This window comes from Hippoglossus hippoglossus, chromosome 1 (genome assembly GCF_009819705.1).
Source record: "Hippoglossus hippoglossus isolate fHipHip1 chromosome 1, fHipHip1.pri, whole genome shotgun sequence".
NCBI lineage: Eukaryota > Metazoa > Chordata > Actinopteri > Pleuronectiformes > Pleuronectidae > Hippoglossus > Hippoglossus hippoglossus.
Window position 1 is genome coordinate 898,969 of NC_047151.1, and position 19,552 is coordinate 918,520.

At 40.2% G+C, this 19,552-nt stretch overlaps 1 protein-coding gene across 2 annotated transcripts; it reads left to right on the forward strand.

The window, feature by feature from the left end:
* The first annotated feature begins 2,359 nt into the window (after window positions 1-2,359).
* On the forward strand, window positions 2,360-18,895 carry cep44 (centrosomal protein 44). Of its 2 annotated transcripts, XM_034606541.1 has the most exons (11): window positions 2,360-2,589; window positions 6,043-6,190; window positions 8,420-8,557; window positions 9,783-9,857; window positions 9,937-10,011; window positions 13,915-14,088; window positions 14,491-14,619; window positions 14,788-14,886; window positions 15,355-15,417; window positions 18,346-18,383; window positions 18,696-18,895. In XM_034606541.1, exons 1-11 carry the CDS (start codon window positions 2,498-2,500, stop codon window positions 18,751-18,753), a joined length of 1,089 nt encoding a protein of 362 aa, XP_034462432.1. In that variant the 5' UTR covers window positions 2,360-2,497; the 3' UTR covers window positions 18,754-18,895. The 2 variants fall into 2 exon arrangements, with proteins under 2 accessions (XP_034462432.1, XP_034462521.1); XM_034606630.1 differs by lacking the exon at window positions 9,783-9,857 and having other exon boundaries at window positions 18,696-18,786.
* The last annotated feature ends 657 nt before the right edge of the window (window positions 18,896-19,552 follow it).

The following is a 19,552-nucleotide window of genomic DNA, read 5'->3' on the forward strand; positions in this document are numbered from 1 at the left end:
AAAAAGAAAAACAATGCCATCCATTTTTTCACAACAAAGAAAAATCCAGCTGTCCGTCCCCCTTCCTCACCGTGATATTACAAACAAAAGCTCCCCTTCATATTGTCTATTTCATAGCCATGAATGGCAGTCACATCACATTTGACATTTCACAATAGTATAGAATGATACAGAGAATCAAATTAAGTTGAGTTAAAACATTGCAACAAGGTCATTTTAACCATTGAAATAGAGGAGACAAACACTCATGAATCTATTCCAGATGAGTGTGGCAATCGCAGGGGGTGTTGGCCTTCCAACACAAACATGTCAATTCCCAAGGTAGGTAGTCAAATTGGTGAGACCATTCACTAAAAGACCGTCATTACCTTTCAGAACTGCACTGATTCTTTCATGAGGGAGGACCCTGAATATCTCCCTGTGCCACAATGTGGCAGTAGGTGGCTTATCCTTGGTCCAATTAATAAAATTACATTTTCTTGTCAAAAATAGTAATTTGTCGCATAGATTGAATCGTAAATGGGTCGGAGCCACCTCCTCTGAGGGAAGGCCAAGAATGAAAAGGCCTGGGTCTTTTTTAACCCTTATTTCAGTTCTTGAGGGAATGTACTATAGAATCTTTTAGTCAATTTACATTGCCAAAAGTAATGATAATAGGATCCGATCTCTCTTTGACACTTATAACACAACCTTATGGTCCATCTTGTTTATTATGTAAGGCAGAGGTCTTCAACAGGGGGTCCGCGATCCCTAGGGGGTCCGCGGAGGTACTGCAGGGGGGGTTCGCAACATTTTTGGTTGATTAGACAATTTTTTTCCAACCAATTTTTTTCCCACAAATTTAAATGTCTTTAAATACACATTAACATGAATCCAACATATTGTAGCGAACGGATAAATGGAGGCAGAAGACTTTATCTTTCAGTCAGCAATGCACACACTGCAGCTCCTGTACCTTGCACATGTTTAAAATAAAAACATGAACATATGAACCTGTGTATTATTTGAATAGCTTAGTATTGAATGCATTTATACATGGCACTAGGCCCAGTTTAATATAAAACACAATTTTATACAATATACTGTATATAGTAGAGGGTCCCTGCTCCATCTCTCCATCAGTTTGGGGGTCCTTGGCCTGAAAAACGTTGAAGACCCCTGATGTAAGGGGTTAAATGCAGGCGGTGTTGTATTTTGTACAGTGTCTCGCCTATTACATGCAAAGGTGGATCTAAACACTTTAACAGCTTCCTGCCAATCATCCTCAAGAAACACAGTGTCAAGGTCTCTCTTCCACTTCTGTGCAATGCTTGTGACATCACCTGGGCTGACAGAGTAGAGCATTGCATAAAAAGCGGAAATTTAATGGGTAATACCTTTTCGATCAATAAGGAACCTCTCTACAACATTATACATATCTGTAACTGGGGGAGCTAGGATTCTTAGATTTAACAAAATAGCGAATAAACTAAAAGTGAAACCAAAAAAGTGTTCTTTAGGGATACGGTATAGCTGTTGGATGGTCATTAGTGTGTTATCAAGCTACCATTCTCCAATCACTCGTGCCCCATTGTCTTGCCACACATCAAAAATATTGTGAAGGAGACCTGGAGGGCACTCCTGGCTCCTTGTGATAGGGGTCAGAAATGAGGCGTAACCTCCTCTACCCTGATGTTTACAGAGATTGATGTTTACCTGCCATACTGTGACCGTGTTGTATATAATTGGATTGTTCTTCGTATTTCTAGATGATTTTTCCATCACTCATGACCAAGCTCCATTATGAGGAAGGCGGAGAGGAGCATGAGGCTAGGCAGGGCTTAGATTCCAGGGCCCTGTACTATGAAACCAGATTTGTGCTTATTGGGGTAACTTCATTGTACGAACGGGTATTCCGATCCGATGAAGCTTGTTCACGTCTTATCACCATGGTTAGTAATGCTAACCTGCTCCAGAGCAGGCCAAGTTGGAGATAAGAAATCAAGCAGTATAAAAGCACGGCCCACTGAACAATCGATTCCTTTGAAACGTGACATCACTGTTCTTGGAGGATCCCGTGGAGCTCTGTGCGGATTGTTAGAGGGTCTCTGAGGAGGGCAAGGGTCTTCAAACCCCTCAAATACGTTTGTCTTCTCTGATAAAGATTCTCACGCGCGCGCACACACACACACACACACACACACACACACACACACACACACACACACACACACACACACACGCACACACACGCACTCAACAGTATATACTGATAGGTACATTTTTCATCCTTTAGGGGGCAGTCTAAACGCTCTCAACTACAAAGACGAAGAAGTAGCAACAGCAGAAGAAGAACTCACCAGCCAATCCCACTCGTTGTCGTTGATCCCCCGGCAGAAAGAAAAGGAGCCACGAAAAGTATCCGTGTCAGAGGCAACGGACGCGTACTGTGTGTTAATATTACTGTGAAACAAGCGGTTAATGAGGCTGCTGTCTCTATCTCAGATCCCAGTTAAAGATGCTGTCTACTGGAGATGTCCAAGGTTGTCTTCGTAAACTGGAAAGTCTCCTGCGGGTGATAAGGTATCCAGGATATGTGGACTACAATGGGTAAGCCATTAAACTAACTGTAATGCCACTTCTCTACTCAGCTGTATCTTGTTAAAAGTCCCATTTACATCTACCAATAACGATCGACAGTGCTAGAGGCTCTAACACCACGAATTTATTTTCAACTATAATAATATAATAATCTTTATTCATAGAGCACTTTTCAAAACATATGTTACAAAGTGCTTTACAAAGACAGCATAAAAAGACAGGTCATAAAGCATCAGGTTTAGAAGAAACAGGTAAAATACATTAGTGTATAAATACAAGTGCCGTGTAAGATGCTCAGTAAAAGTTATAAAGAAGTCAGTTATAAAGAAAGTTAAGACTCAGGTAAAATCAGGAAAGGCTCACCGATAAAATTGTGTTTTTAAGAAGGGACTTAAAAGAGTTCACTGAGTCAGCTGAACTAGCCTAGCATAATGTTAATAAAGAAGTTAGATGAATAAGCAGAAGTAATGGGACACATGTCAGTGTACGTTTAGAGGGTTCTTTTTTTTTTTTTTTTTACACCAAAAACAATAAACATGATATTTTCCGTCTCTGTAATTCTATGTCAAGTCATCACCGATCATTTGTGATGGACCAGCAGGATATGCTCGTAGTAGCTGAACCTGTGACAGGACAGGCATAGACAATGTCTAGCAAAGCCACTATTGCAGCAGACACAATTAGAGCATCAAAGGCTCAGAATGAGTAGAAATAAAGAATGACCACTGCCTCTTAGAAATTCATAACCACCAAGAAATAATATAGTTTTGCAAAAAAAAAAAAAGCATTATTACATTGCATGTGCGTGACCATCCACTCATCACTAACTGCTGGTCAACAAATTTGTAAGCAATTTGACGCCACTTCAGGCAAGTAATGATCCCTCAGCAATGATGCATGAGCCAAAGATGCACTGTATGAATGTGTGTGTGAAATGCATGAATGGCAAAACTGTACTGTAAAGCAATTTCGAGTGGTCATTAAGACCAGAAAAGTAATGTTATAAATAAGGGCGGCAACAAATAACTACTTTGATAATTGATTAAATGGTAAATGGGTTTTAATATAGAGCTTTTCTAGTCTTTTCAGTTTGCCATTCATCCATTCACAACCACATTCATACAGTGCATCTATTAGCAGCACTTGTGTTTTCTATGAGGGGCCATTCAGGGTTCAGCATCTTGCCCAAGGACACTTCGGCAAGCAGATGAGGAAGACTGGGATCAAACTTGTGTCATTTATATTTAACTAATAATCTTCTCTTACATACAAACAAATCTGACAACAAACAAAGTATGGATTGCAAGGGCATTTTTCCAACAAAAAACAAAAAAAGCCCAGTCTGAACTGCTAATCTGCCTTTTACACTCCCATATCTCTCCAAAATAAAATTTGTGCAAGAGCTTGTTCCATTCAAGTAAAAGGAATATATCAATCTACATTAAGCTGTCCAACAACAAAATAAATGATAACCAAAGTAAAATTCAAGTAACTTTCAGGAGGAATATCAAAACACTGTGTAAATTCAAGTTCAGCAGTCTATCAAAAAAATAATCTTGAAGTAGCCTAGTAGTTGTATTAATGTCTGTATTAAGTCAGACAAACTAACAAATAAAATAAAGTAAGTTAGTATTTCAACAATGTTTAATAATAATTTTCACAATGAACTGGAGGGTACTCAAATAATAAAATAAACGTTCTTTTCTCGGTTCAACTTAAATAAGGTTTGCATTTAATAACAAAATAAAGAGCTTTTGAAAAAGTCATCTTAAAATAAAATTCTCTATTTTTGAAAAAATAATATCATTTGAGTTTCCCCTTTTCTTCTTTTTTCTTAATATATAACTACATTACACATAAACAATCTCAACAAACAGTAACAAGTAAACAGCTTTAACTTTCCTCTTTGTTCCCACTTTCTCTGGTTCAGTGAGAGAAGGAAACACCACTGTGTGCCTGCAGGCTTTAGTACCGTAAAGACGGAAAAAGCTGCGCAGGTTAAAATAAGACGACCGTAAATGCGCAGGTTAAAATAGAAATGCTCCTTCACAATCTAATAACAGTGTCTGGGTCCGTATAGAGCGGCTTCTGGCTGAGTCTGTGCTAAGACTGTGCGCAGCCACCTTCCTTACGACGCGTCAATGCACGTTCCGCGAGTCGACATATCATCGATTACGATGATGCGTTGCCCCTACAGGCTGAACTTGAGGGTACGCTGAGGCTAAAGGTAAATCTGACTGCCTTGTATGGCACTACTATGAAAGCCATGTGGCCCGCTCAGTAGATCAGACATCATTACCTCTAAGCCTTTTTAAACTAAACACTTTCCCTTTTTTAACATAGGACAAGATGGAGAATACGTAATGTACGTTCTGCTGCACTAATTATTGCCTACCGCCAGTTGATGTAATCTGATGTTAGTGACCACCAGTGGATGTTAGGGACATGTCTTCAGTTGTGTACCTTAGTGTCATCAGGTGTTTCAGCTTTTTATCACAAGACAACCTCTTCTAAAGCAGGCCCACCGCAGGTTGATCAGACCTGGGTGCATGTCCCTAGCATCTTGGGGCCCATTTGGGATCTTTCCTCCTGATCCAGAGCCATTGGCTGCAGCCGCTGGCCCACGTCCACCAACATCTCCAAGTCTCAGGCTTTCTCCACCTGACCATTCCTGGTCAGTGGAGGAGGCCCTTTCTGTCCCTGTTCCCCCTCACAGACAAAAGTTGTCCTTTTGGACTGCGTTTGATGTTTTTGATGTCAAGGCATTGGTAGCAGTTCATTTTGTATCTATTCTTGCTGCAAGGCATTCGAGTACCTAGTTGTGTATCCGCGTATGCCTACCTTGGGAGAGACTTATTTTACAACCATTGAGGATGTCCCTGAGGGTAGCTGGAGTTGAGTTGATGGAGTGGGCAGGATGGATCTACGTTCAGCCACTGCTGTAGGTTTTTGGGTGAGGGAAGGACGTCATAGGTTGCCCTAAGCAGGAAGCTGATCCTGCTTGTTTCCATTAAATTATGGCCACAGCAGAAAAGCTACACTGGGCTGCATTCATGTCTGTGTAACCTGGCAATTCTACATCTTCCTGCAGGTTGTTTTTGTGCTTTAGAATGTAACTGCGGTGAAACTAAAAAACCATCAGAAAATGTTGTGTCTTTGTTTCATTACTTTCTCTCCTCGTTGCAGCAACAATAATTACAAAAGTGGGGATAGATAACATTTAAGCCTTCAAAGAAAACATCACTGTAATATGCACCTGAAGAAAAAGCATGTTGGAGCTTTGAGCAAAGGGGACGACTACTTCATTAATAGCGGATCGTAAACAACTTTAAGGAGTATACCACAGTAAACTTGTGGTGATGCGAGATCAGCTTTGCACCTTTTGCAGCTAACAGTCTTCTTTGCAGGCTTTCATTTAATTATTATTAATCTAATTAATAACATTATTTGTTTCTCCACCAGTCTGTCAAAAGGAGATCCCTCAGCTTTTCTTCCAATAGTGAGCTTTACCCTGACATCCTTCTCTCCACCTCTTGCTGAGCAACTAATGTCAGCTGGACTGGAGCTCACTGGCAAAACGGACCTCCGATTCACGGACAAGCTTTACAAGGTACAACAACATATACACACGTTTTGAGCACTGTGTTTTCACAAGTGGATTAAAGCAAAACAATGTAGAATTTGCACCCGGGTACACTCTGGGTCCCCCTACAGGTGGGATGTGTACTTCACATTGTTATTGTTGCACTCTTAAAGCAGACAAGACTCTGTCTTCTGTTTGGGAACTTTATTATCCCCGATGCAGCATATCTTTTTTTGAAAGTTTTCTATGGAAGCAGCTGCTACTCACAACATCCATACACACATATCAACAGCAACATTACTCTGTCGTATATATGCGCGCATACTGATGACATCACACGTCACTCTAAACTATATGCTCCTTCCGTGTAAACAACAATAGATTAGGGGAGAATAATAAACAACATGCTTCAGTCATTTACTGGAATATTAAATATAATACTTTTTTCTAAGTGCAATTCTTTTATTCTATAAAATGTGGCTGAAACTTATTATAGTTAGGTGCAATTATCCGTGTAGTAAAGGCGAGTCGAGGTTTGAGCTCCACCAGACAAAGTGTTACACACATGCATTTATTTACAAGGCTGGAAAGGAAACGGCAATCTTAGAAGCCAAAGAACCATGTTGTCTGACAAGTTAAAGTAATGTTACAGGATTTTACAGAGATATGACTGCATCGTTTTATTTGTTGTGAGGTGGGTTTAGCTGTGATGAGTTGCCAGAAGGAATTGGGACTCCTATAGGACAACTATAGACTGAGTTGTATCAAGTTCAGAAGAACATTTGTTGCGACGTGCATAACGCAAGCAATTCATCCTCTTTGCAAGGTGCTCTAGACCAAGGAAGTGTTATCTGAGTAACAACACTTTAAGGAAATTTGGGAAATGGTTTAATTTAGTATGTATGGTGTTTTATCAAATAATGGTTTGAGGAAGTCATTCTTGGATTTTCTTTTTTTTTTGTCAAAAAAATCTCCTGTTAATAACAACAAGTATTATTGAACTGGAACTAGAGCTGACTAAAGTTCCAAAAGCCCTAGCTGAGCTTCCTACAAGTTACCCATGACGTTAAAGACTGTCAAAGATGATATTCTAAGGGACATTGGAAAAATCTCTGGAGGAAACCTGGTCTTATCCCAAAAATATAACCAAAATGACAACCAGATTTGGAACTAGGAGGCAAGGTAGTCCTACACACATCACACAGCCCAAACCCCATGGAGACTGTGTCGGCCCCCGCTCAATGTACTTAATTAATTTCATGCTATGCAGACAATAACAGTAATACAATGTGTATAAAATCAGAAGAAAGTAATCGGCTAACTAAATTCCAAGGATATTTTAAGGACATAAAAACCTGGATGACCTGCAATTTTTTCTAATTAAACTCAGACTAAACAGAAGTTCTAATACTTGGCCCTAAACACCTCAGTGATGCATTATATACTGACATAGCAACTCTGGATGGCATTGCCCTATCCTCTAGTGAAACCACCCGGAAGCTGGGGGTTATCTTTGATGTGGACTCAGTTATGTCCTGTCTCAAAAAGATGCAGAAAAATTAGTCCTCACAACATTGTAGAGAAACCCAACAGTTAGCACAACTGTTTGATTTTCTCTCTCTCTCTCTACACCTCTGCACTGAGCCATGACATGATAAACCAGGTCGGCATCTAGCCTGCATCCCTTTGCCTTTTTGAGCTTTCTGTTTTTCACTTCTTCGATTCCTTCAACAAGGCCATCCTCACTTTCTGATTGGTTCTGCCATGATTACCTTAAATACAGAGCTTGTTTTTCTTTTAGTTATCTGATAGCTTTTGCTCATAGAAGTGGGTTTGGTTGTTGGTGTGTGATGTATGCTGTAAAGCATGTCACAAATACAACACACCAGAATTTTGTTGCATTTAGTTTCACTATTACATATTGCAATTCCAGGAGTTCTGGTTGTGAGTCGCAGATATGTCATTCTCCCATAATATTTGTTCACCATCAAAATTATTTTAAAACCATTATTTCTTCATGTTAAAAAAAACGACATTATTTTGCTTTAAGACTGGTCTCTGCCACATTGCAATATACTGTCCATTTTCTTATTCCACATTCACAATCTTCCTCAATGAATCTTTTATTATATTACTATTATACTGTATATTACTATTAACATAGAAATGTGGGAAATGTTTGTTTGCATTAACATTGACTAATCTGCTAGCCTTTAGTGGTCTGTTCATTTGAGATTGTGTGTTTTGTGTGTTTAGGTACTAAGAGATATATTCCACTATAAGCCCATACTAACCAAGCAGCAGTTCCTCCAGTGGGGGTTCTCTCAAAGGAAAATCTCTGTCATCTGTGACGTCATTAACTTGGTCCTACAAAAACATAACCAACTGAAAAAGGTACAGTATCTTTAAGTGGTTCATTTTCCTTTACATTAATATCTGTATATGTTGTGTCTCTTGATTGCATAACCTGTACAAGTTCTACCATTTCTACCAACCTATCATTTTATTGTAGAACAATATGACAATCACCTCTGACAAACAAGGGGTCTGTCAAACATCTCCTTGTCAAACCTTTTTAGTAGCAGTGGTTCTTACATGCATTGTTCCAATGTGCAAGGAGCAGAAGAGGAGCTCTTCCCTGTACTGCGTACCGGCACTAAAGCATTTAGTGGTACAGACTAGTCCTGGTTGGTATTGCCTTACTTTCACCCCTGCTACTACAACAAAGAGCTGGTCAGAGCTAGAAACCGGAGGCTAATCCACACAGAAGTTGATGTAGTCCGTGATACAGTGTGTGAGGCTGTCAATGTCCTCCCCATGGCCTTCGCAGGGTTCATCCCACACAGTTGAATTAAAAAAACGTCAGAAAGTGGGCAGAGTGGAGGATCGAGAGGCATGATTGAAGTCCTCAGAGGTGAGAGCTGTTTCTGCAGCCTGCTCACCACAGAGTGGAGGACATCACAGGCTGCATCAGCGTTAGCAGAGGGAGGAACATTTGCAGCTATTGCGATAACATGGAAACTTCCTGAATTAGGTAGTCTGGTATCTGTCCCTACAGCAGGGCTGTTCTTTAATAGTGATGTGCCCAGAGTTTCACCATCTATCATTCACAAACACTGCCAGCTGTCCTCCTTTCCTCTTACTGCTCTCCACTGTCCTGTCCGACGGATCATCTGGAATCCGTCCATCATATTGAGTAGAGATCTTCCATTCCTTATGAAGATGAACCGGAGGACAGGTCTGTAGCATCTCCTCCTCGCACGATGCGTGGCCCCCGCACAGTTCCCCGGCCTCCTCCTCAGCTTGTGGGGGACATCGGGTCTCTCCTCAGGCAGCACCGCCGTGTTGTAGAGTGCCACCAGTTGATCCCTACTGTAAACAATAGGGCTATGGCTCCACACAGGATCTCCAGTCATGGTTGAAAGTGTAATAAACAGCAGAAAGAACGCAGCAAGCATGAAGTACTTGGTGTTTATAGTTCAAAGATGTCAGCAGAACAAAAACATTTGAAAAAGATGAAGTTAGAAAGGGAAAAAAATATGTTGTTTCCGTCTGCATTTATCAATTAATCTAAATAAACTGAAACCAACACAAGCTCAGTGCATGGTTGTTAAAACAGGACCAGAGCGAGGCTGGCCCAGCCAAACATACAAGTGGACGACACTGCAGGGATCCAGGCGAGCCGAATTTTCAGGTAGGGGCTGCACCCTTGTCTTGTTGACCAACAAGCAAGGAATAGATTGTTACTAATTCTATGTGTTTGTATGTTCAAGCCCAGAGGCAGATGTCCAGGCTCACACAAGGATGGTAGAGGAGAGGCTCATCCAACGCTGACTGATGTAGGCAGTGTAAGTATTAAGTACTATACTATTGGGATTGTTGCGGTCACTTTAACCTTGATGCCCTGGCTGTGCGTGTCACGTTACATCAAGTACAAGGTGTTTATTGTTAAAGTGTAAAGTGAGCGCAGGTCAGCGGGGGAGTGAGGAGGAACCAGACTCCGACACAGTACAGGACGACCGGACCTTTAATGTGCATCTGTCCTGATCCTGAAGCGGCGGTGGTTATAATACTGCAGCAGTAGAAAACCACTAAAACAATGAACGTAGCGGAAAACATGAATTGAATTTGTTCTGTCACTGCATCGATGCAGAGTTGTCTACGTCTGCATTGCAATGCAGCTAAGAATCCAGAAATTTTCACACCTCTGCTGAAGATGTCTCAAGGTCACATAGTAATATGGAAAAATATCTTCACTCTGTGGCTCCTCACACAAAGGATAGCCAGGGCCAACAGTACAAAGGAAAGTGTTGGACGAGAAGCAACAGATCAGCTAAGCAGTACAGCAATAATTAAATCAAACTTAAAAAAAGCTAAGTAGAAAGAGCACTATATATCCAATCATTCAAATTGTATCTGTATAGCCCATATTCACAAATCACAATTTGTCTCATAGGGCTTAATAAGGTGCAACATCCGCTGTCCTCAACCCTCAACAAGAGTAAGGAAAATCTACCAAAAAAAACTCTATTAACAGGGAAAAGAAGCCTCAGAAAGAGCCACATGTGAGGATCCCTCTCCCAGGATGGACACAAGTGCAATAGATACTACATGTAGCTAAACACATCAACAAAATTACAATATTTACAACATTGATTGGAAGAAACAGTTTTTAACATAATGGAAAGGTGTGTTAATGTTTAAAGTATTTGCACAAATGAAATAAAGGGAGCAGCAATGACAATTGAACTGGAGGAGTTATTGCCAATAATGGTAGAATATGTGAATAAGCCTATTGTTCGATGGGGCAATAGACGTTGCCACCGGGGGCTCCCCAAGGCACTCAGAGACGAACCACTCACTCCTCAACATTTTATCTTGCTTTATTTCTTGACTGGAGCTACATAAATTCAAAACAAACTAAATTAAATTGTCCCACACATCACCTTTTCAGGTTGCTTGCTCAGCTCAGCTCTCTCCAGTCTCTGCTGCGTCTCCTCTGGCCTTTTGAATCCAGGGAGAGTTGATTGGCCACCTAGTCTCAGCTGTGCCAATCACCTCCCCCTGGTTCAACTGGAAGTTCTCTCTGAGCCACCTCCATGCCCACATACGGAAAAAAGAAGAGTCAAAAATACAATACATAAACTACATACATTCAAAGATGAAGTGTAATATTAGAGGATGCAAATGTAGTAATGTAGACAATTGTAAACTGTATAGGACTATGTATGTATATGCTATTGCAAACGTTTCAGGGTGAGATTGGGGATCAAACCCCCAACCTTCTGGTCAGAGGACGACCCGCTCTACTTCCAAAGTAGCCGTAATGTCCTATGTCTAAGTCGGCTGTGTGGGTCGCCAAAGGAACGGCATCGTTTTTGGACCTGTTAGGTCTGTAGACAAACTATAGGGCAGTGGTTGCCGACCTGTCGATCGCGATTGAGTGGTCGTTCTCGCCATTCTTCACTGTCAGACCCCGCTCTGGACTCACTGGCTGCGGTTGTTCCGCAGACCAGGGGCTTCATTTATAACCGTTGCGTAAGCACAAAATGGGGCCTGAAAGATGCGTACGCCACTTCTCACGTGGGGATTTATAAAAACAAACTTGACAAGAGAATGTGCACACTTCCACACTAACTCTGACCCATGCATACGAACAAACAATAATATTAAACAGCAGAGTTACAGAGCCCAGTCAGTAATAGTTTTTTAATAATATCCTCTAACACTGTGCGTGTATCATCAAGCATGAGTGTGTGTAATATCGCTGCAGTGTGTGCCATCAGGCACACAGGACGCACTGGAGATCACTCACAAAAAATAAAGAGAAACTATTCACTTTCAACCTTCTATTTCCAAATAATATCCCAGAGTGGAGGTTAGGATCCACTAATATGTGAAGTAATCGGTTCCATTGCTTTTAATATATAAATACTGCTGTGACACGCGTAATGCTGCGTGATGGACGGAAGGCTGAGGAGGAAACGAGTGTTTCACAAAGATCACAATCACACTGATAAAGATTCTACAGATCTCTGATCTTTCTGATGAATTGAGTCCAGTATTACAGAGACGGACCAACAGAACCAACCATCCTAGTACAAACACAAGTACTCACCACACGGTTTATTAGCCGACAGGTCTGTGTGTGGTATGATTAACACTGTATAATATTGACCTTTCTGTGTAGAGCCTCTTATCATTTAAAAGATCTACTTTATCATCAAAAAAATACAATTCTTTTAAATTGTATAGATTGGGGACATCACAGCTGTCTCTGAATTTAATAATCCTGCAGTTTTGGATGATTAAAATACGTACCCTCAAATTCTGACGATTATTTGTTTTGCCTCTGCCTTTGAATTAGATTTCTTTTTTTTAATTTCAGGCTCCGTTCTTTCTTTCATATTCACTCTCACTCACTGTATTATCCGCAGCAGCAGTGTATCAGTGTAATTCCTTTAATGATGATATCACTGTCCCATAGAATCGCAATTCACCTCCACCTCTCTAACAAACACCTCGATGCCTATGCAGAAAACATTGTGCTGCAGTAGCAGCTCCTCTGCAGAACATATTGTTAAACTGAGACGCTCAATGTTGTGCATTGAACAGATCCTGTAAATATGAATTGATATTAATGTGAAAATTGTGCAGTGAATAGATAAAGTTGCATAACTGCCTTTCTTTTTGTATATTTAAGCTTGTAAATTGATCCTTTAAAAGAAATTGCAAAAATAATAAATTTGACCCTGTGACCCTAATGTAGGTTTTTTGCAAGATATCAAGGTGGTAGATCTCGGCTTACGTTTGGAATTAAAAAGTGACCTTGGGCTTAAAAGGGTTGGTGACCATTGCTATAGAGGGTCCAAGGTGTCGGAAGAGGGCAGGGAAGATGTGTGTTTTGACTTGTCATTCAAAGCGTTTCCTGACGACTGCAGTAGACATTTAAACAGGAGGCCACTGGTTTCTTGGGGACTGGCACGGTGATGGATGTCTTAAAGAGGCGGGGACCACGGACTGACTAAGGAAGGGGTTGAATATGTCGGTGAACACCTCTGCCAGTTATTCAGCACACTCCCTAAGAGCGCGGCCTGGGTTAACATCTGGTCTGGGAGCTTTGCGGGGGTTGACCCTTGTATAGGACCATTTTAAGCAGTTTTTTGGGTCAATCTGGCAGCCTGTCCGTCCGCTCAGTTGTTTATGTTTAACCGGGCGTAGAAGGTGTTGAGTTTGTCTGGGAGTAATGCAGTGGGCTGAACTATGTCCATGGTCTTCCCTTTGTATTCCGTGAAGCAGCGTAATCCAGAGCATATGCGACTTGAGTCAGAGCTGTGGTATTTAGACTTCAATTTGTCCCTCTAGTCTCTCTTGGTATCCCTGATGGAGTTGCGAAGGTTGTATCTGGCTGCTTTGTTTGCATCAGGGTCTTCTGAGGTTGAAGGCAGTGGTCTGTGCTATCCTCCTTTCTGCCATGTTGGTGGATGGAGACACACAGACAGTCCCAGCAGGATATCTCAAAGTGGAGTCTGGGGACCCCAAAGAGTCCTTGAGAGAACAAGGCAAAAGTATTTACCTCATGCGTACCTTAGTGAACTCTTGGGTATTCACAGAAACAAAACTGCCTTAACTTACAGCAAGGGGCTGTTGATTCAGACAGGTGAACAATTGGAAACATTAATTGATAAAATAAAAGTAATCCAATAATATATAAAAACAATAATATGCCATTGTGTTTGTATGTGTTTCAGGTGTCCAGGTCATTTGGTATGACTCTCATAGAAAATCCTTCCACTTTTCCCACAAACTCCTCCCATAAAGTAACCTCCACCTCTAATCATAATGAAGTCTACTCCACCACTTCTCCTGAAAATGGAATCCCAGAGCTGACAGAAGGGAAAGATGACAAGGATATCATGTTGCACGTAAAGGCATACTTTTATATATTATATTATATTATATTATAATTATTCAAACTAAATGAAAGTATATACTGTGTGTGTGTGTGTGTGTGTGTGTGTGTGTGTGTGTGTGTGTGTGTGTGTGTGTGTGTGTGTGTGTGTGTGTGTGTGTGTGTGTGTGTAACCCTTTATCATGAATTTCGCCTACTTTGTCCACGATACGCTGTTTTTGGTAACACAGTATTATTCGACAATACAATATTTCTATAATTGTTTTTACTAAGAGTTAAGCTTTTTGCTTGCTGCTTTTCATTTCTGAACACTGCATTTTTTTTCCATTCTCCTAATTTGGGTTTTTGTTTTTGGTGATTACTACCTAGCCTTCAAAAATGTCAAGAGAAAACACTGGTCTTTTCTGTCTTTTAGTTGTCTGTAGTGGATAGACGGCTCTTAGCAATGGAAACTCAGCTAAAAAATACTCTGTCTGGACTAGACAGGCTCAATGTCCTGGAGAAACGCCTGGAGGAACTTGAGAGAGGGAGAAAGACAGACAAGGTTGATAAGACAATCTCTTTTTCTTTCAATCTTTAATTTCTTCCCCATTTTATTTCTTTTATCTTTTATTATACAGAAAGCTAAGACAATTTAATTAAACATGATATTGCACCTAAAAAAATAACTTTTATGAACGCCACTTTTTTTATTTACCATTCTCTATTCCAGACGGGAGAAGAATTCCTCACCATAAGTAGCACAAGCTGGGAAAATCTGATGAGCAGAGTCCTATTATTGGAATCTAAACTGGAACTGAGCAATCCACAGGTAGGACAAGTGCAGTGACATTTTGATGTTGTTTAATTTGAATGTGCGTGATTAGTGTTGGGCTGATGGATGATGATGACTGATAGTTGGCTCAAAATTGTGATCCTGTTTTTAATGCCAACAAACTTTAAAACAAAATTCACTCACTTCATTCACCTTGGGTTCTAGATATGCAATCCTTAAACTGCAGCCTCTGGTATAGCAGGAATCACCTCCTCCTTCTGGTGTGCATTTACTACAGCGGCACCGCCAATTGTTTCCAGTACAAGGAAGTGGGGAATATCGATACACTATCGTGAAAAAATAAGCACAGCTTATTGATAGGTGGTAAAATGTCACTTGATGATAAAAACACTACGCCAGTTTTTAAATGAATCCTCAACAAGCATATTTGCACATAAAATGAATGCATTTTATTTATACTGCCCATTATGCATTTCCCTTTGCTATTTCCCTTCTCTTCTTTAGTTAAATGCTGCCCAACCATGTCCATCCTCCAGCACCTCCAACTCCACGCCTGATTCTTCAAAGGTGAGACAGACCAAAGGACTGTTTGGACTTTTAGTTTTGAAAACACCTCATTTTGTCCACCCAATATAGGTTGCCTCTTTGCCTCTAAGTTCAACATAACTTTGTAAGTTAGGTGTTGGGGGAGTTAATCTTCCACCAACAGCAGATTTTTCATGGTAGAAAACATTACCCTTGTTGACAAATATGATTTATGTATTTTTTTGGGATGCACAATATGGATTTTTACGGCCGATAATTACCTGTTTCGTCGGTGGAGGAGGAAAATTTCTCCTTCAAAAGAATTGAAATAAAATATTTTGACATCTCAAATAAGACATGTCAATCTATTAAAATAGTAATTCAGATAAAATTATGTGGATTAAAAAACAAGGCTGTTATAGAACTGAAAGCCTGATTAAAAACTGACAAAAGCAAATGGAATATTATGCTCAATAAAGAAAAGGAAAAAGGTTGAGCATAGCTTATGTACTTTTAGTGCATGAGAGGAAGATAGGTTTCTCTATACTTTGGACTCCATGTATCATAAAGCTTATCAAATGTTTTGCATACAAATTCGAAATAAATTAAATGCACTGACATATCTCTGAACATAAATGTCAATTGTTAAACAAATTTAGTTGAAACAAAATATAAAGTGTATCTTTCATTAAAAATGTAAGGCTCTTATAGAACTGACAGGCTGCTGTATACGATCTGGAACACTCCAGCGCATGCAACAATGTCCGTTTCATATTGAAAATTATCATCCAGCCACTGAGCTGTCAAACCAAGCAAACTAACTGGACTGACGTCTGAGGTCCATATGTCTGTGGTAAAACTTAAAGTACGTTGGCATCTATCAGACTATGAATGTGTGCGGCGACCACATCATATAGGGCAGGGACACATCTGAAAAGAAGCGGCGACTTGGCAGAGTGTAGTGGGGCTCGAAATGTGCCATTAGCTGGCGAAATCCTTTGTCTTGTACCACGGAAAACGGCTGGTCATCAAGAGCGTTAAATTCCGTGATTCTGTCATTAAATGCTTGAGCCTGTGGACTGTATCTAGCAAACTTCCTGCAGTTCACAAATGCCTGCTGATAGGCACTGCTGCACTGATACTTGCTTTGGCGTTTTTTCCCTTTTTCCTCACTAACGCTGGCTGCAAGCGCCTCGTATTCTCGCCATACATTGTCGTCGCAATGACGGACTCTAAGGTGACTTATGAGATTGGTAGTGTTAAAATTTCCACTTCACAGGCGCGAATTTAAGACATCATGAGAGCGACCACGCGCGCTGTGTTTATCGGATGTTTTATTGGCTATTATTTAATTAACCGATCAATAATTAATAATATAAAATTCCCATTATCGAGCCGATAATGTATTGGGCCGATATATCGTGCTTCCCTAGTATATCTTTCTGAACTGGAGTGAGGTGTCTTACTATAGCACATCTACAAGACCTAGTCATCAAAACCAGTTGGGCGGCTGTGGATCAGGAGGTACGGCGGGTCATCCTATCCAGAGTGTCAAATTGTCCTTGAGCAATGTGTGTGCGAATGGGTGAATGGCAAAACTGTACTATCAAGTTATCAAGACTAGAAAAGCGCTATATAAGTACAAGCACTCTACTAACGGACAGGTCCCATATAGATAATTTTCACTGACTGGGAGGGGTTGCACAATGCACTTGACACATAGACGTATTGTTTAAGCCTATAAGTTTATTGTAGCCGCTGTCACTTCATTGCATTTTATTTTAAAGTGGTTTAATGATATCAGGAAAGATGCACATTATAGGTCTGGTCGCCTTTTACCGTGTCAGAGTCTCCTGTGTGAGTGTCCTCTCTCTACTCTCCCGCTGACCTGCGCTCAGTTTACACTTAAAAGATAAACACAGACACTAACCTTGTCAATGAAATATGCTGCTAGTGGTGAATTTTATGCTGAAAGAAAACCAGTGATCTTGCCCTGCATAGCCATTTGATTTCTATGTATAACAAGAAGCATTTGTGCTTGGCTTGCATTTCCTGCTCAAACCGATACATCTTATGAGTTTGTGCTTTTATGAGATTATAAATGTTCATAGCATTATTCAATGTATTGTTCAGGGGATAGTTTGGGGTTAGTTATTTCTCTGTGATTATCCTATCTTCTTAGTTTTAAGTTATTATCCTGCCCCTGGTGTTTCCTCAATTCTGATAGCGTTTCCTCAGTACAGTTCCTGCGATTTTCTTTTTTAGTTTCTTCATTTTATCGAAGAGTTTTGGCTCTGGGTGTGGGTGGGTAGATGGTGGGGTGGGACAGGGACAAGGGGCGGTGGGGGGAATTGTGTGAAGCACTTTGAGCTACATTTTTTCATGTATGAAAAGTGCTATACAAATAAAGTCTGATTGATTGATTGATTGATTGATTGATTGATTGATTGATGAAGCTCAGCACAGTCATATTTGTTGATGTGGTAGCTTTCGGTGCCTGCTTTTGTCCTTGCTTCTTCCAAAAACCGAAGTTGTATGTCTTAAAGTGATTGGTACTTAGATTCTCTTGTTCTAAGAAGTTTTGAGGGCTTCATTGCCTCATTAGACAGTGTTTCCCCACACACTACACACAGGGGGCTTTGTGCATGCAAGACACCTTTTGCAATGAAGTTATATACACAGAAGTGTTGTGGGCATAACAGAGAAAGTAGTGAGAACATGTTCAATAGATCTATTCTAATACTGCACAAATAGCACAATAATAATGATGACCTATTATTGGGTAACCATTTCATTATATAGATAAATAATAAAGAAAGAAATAACTTGTCTGTTCTGTGCTGCCTAGTAATTGGAAAGCACTGATCTGAAAGCATATCTTATACTGTCAGGCCAGTGAATGGTGCAGTAGAAATCAAACTGCCTAATAGTAGAAACATAATTTCTTGTCTCTCCTGTCTCTTTGCCCAGGAGGTCCTCACAGACAGGCTAGAGAGCATCACCAACATGTAAGTTTTTAATTTTTCAACACAAAACTTCTTCCTCTGCCAACAGCTCACTATTTACCACATCAAGATCATGAGATAGGTGTGCTCCCTGATTCTGATTTGTTTCTTAGCTTTCTCTATTTCAATTCAGGCACAAAATCTTGCTAAACTTGTTGTCTGTTCCAAGTCTAAACAAAACTGCAGATACTAGTACTTATCCCTTTTCAATAAGGCAGTTTTATTTATCGATGTTATTGCTACATCCAGTCATATCTGTCTGTCTCTCTCTCTCTCTCTCTCTCTCTCTCTCTCTCTCTCGACTGAAATCTGAAGGCTAAAGACCACCTCCAATTTGTTGAAGAACACTGAACCCTTCACAACATCTTGCTAATAAATGATGCACACACACACACACACACACACACACACACACACACACACACACACACACACACACACACACACACAGCTTGCTTTGTAGATTTAAGTAGACGATTTGTACACTATTACTCCACAATAAAATGATAAATCCTTAAAACTGTGTCATATTTCTTCTTTTCCATCAGTAGTCTTTCAGGGAGGGTTAGATTTAACTTAAACACTTGTAAATATTCTTATTTAATGATGATAAAGATAATAATGTATATAGTGCCTTTCATGCTAAGTTGCACTACAAGGTGATGGACAAAACAGTTGAAATACAACCAGATATATGTATTCAGAGAATTAGCAACTCTCAACATTCAAGATTTTTTTTTTCCTACATATTTGGTAACGAGGATGGGATAAAAGCTCCATTGACTGATGCTTGTGTCTAGAAAGGTTAACTCCTGGCAAGAGTCTCAAGAACATTCAGGGAAAGTTCCACTGTGACAAATGGAGGACAGGACCCCGCCTGAGGCCAGGTGCAGGTGGTAGGACTACGGTGTTCAGAATTATTTGCTCTAGAATGTTTGAAACCTACTTGGTGTTAAGGAAATTTTGACCATCCTCACACATTACTGAATATGTCACTATATATTCTGTTTATTGTATGTTATATTATATGTGTACAGGAGAATAGTGCCTGTCTAAATTCCACACATTCTCCCTTCTCTCTCCAAGCAGTACCCAAGGTCAGGTTATAGATAAAGGACCAACCAACACTACATTGTAGTGTCTACGCTTAGGGACTTTCATATCTAACTCAG

Bases quoted from the DNA above. Each gene is read 5' to 3' on its own strand.
- cep44 (XM_034606541.1), top strand. From the start codon at position 2,498: ATGCTGTCTACTGGAGATGTCCAAGGTTGTCTTCGTAAACTGGAAAGT. The intron at 2,590-6,042 runs GTAAGCCATTAA...TTTCTCCACCAG, and splicing joins GGATATGTGGACTACAATGG to TCTGTCAAAAGGAGATCCCT. The intron at 14,089-14,490 runs GTAAAGGCATAC...TCTGTCTTTTAG, and splicing joins ACAAGGATATCATGTTGCAC to TTGTCTGTAGTGGATAGACG.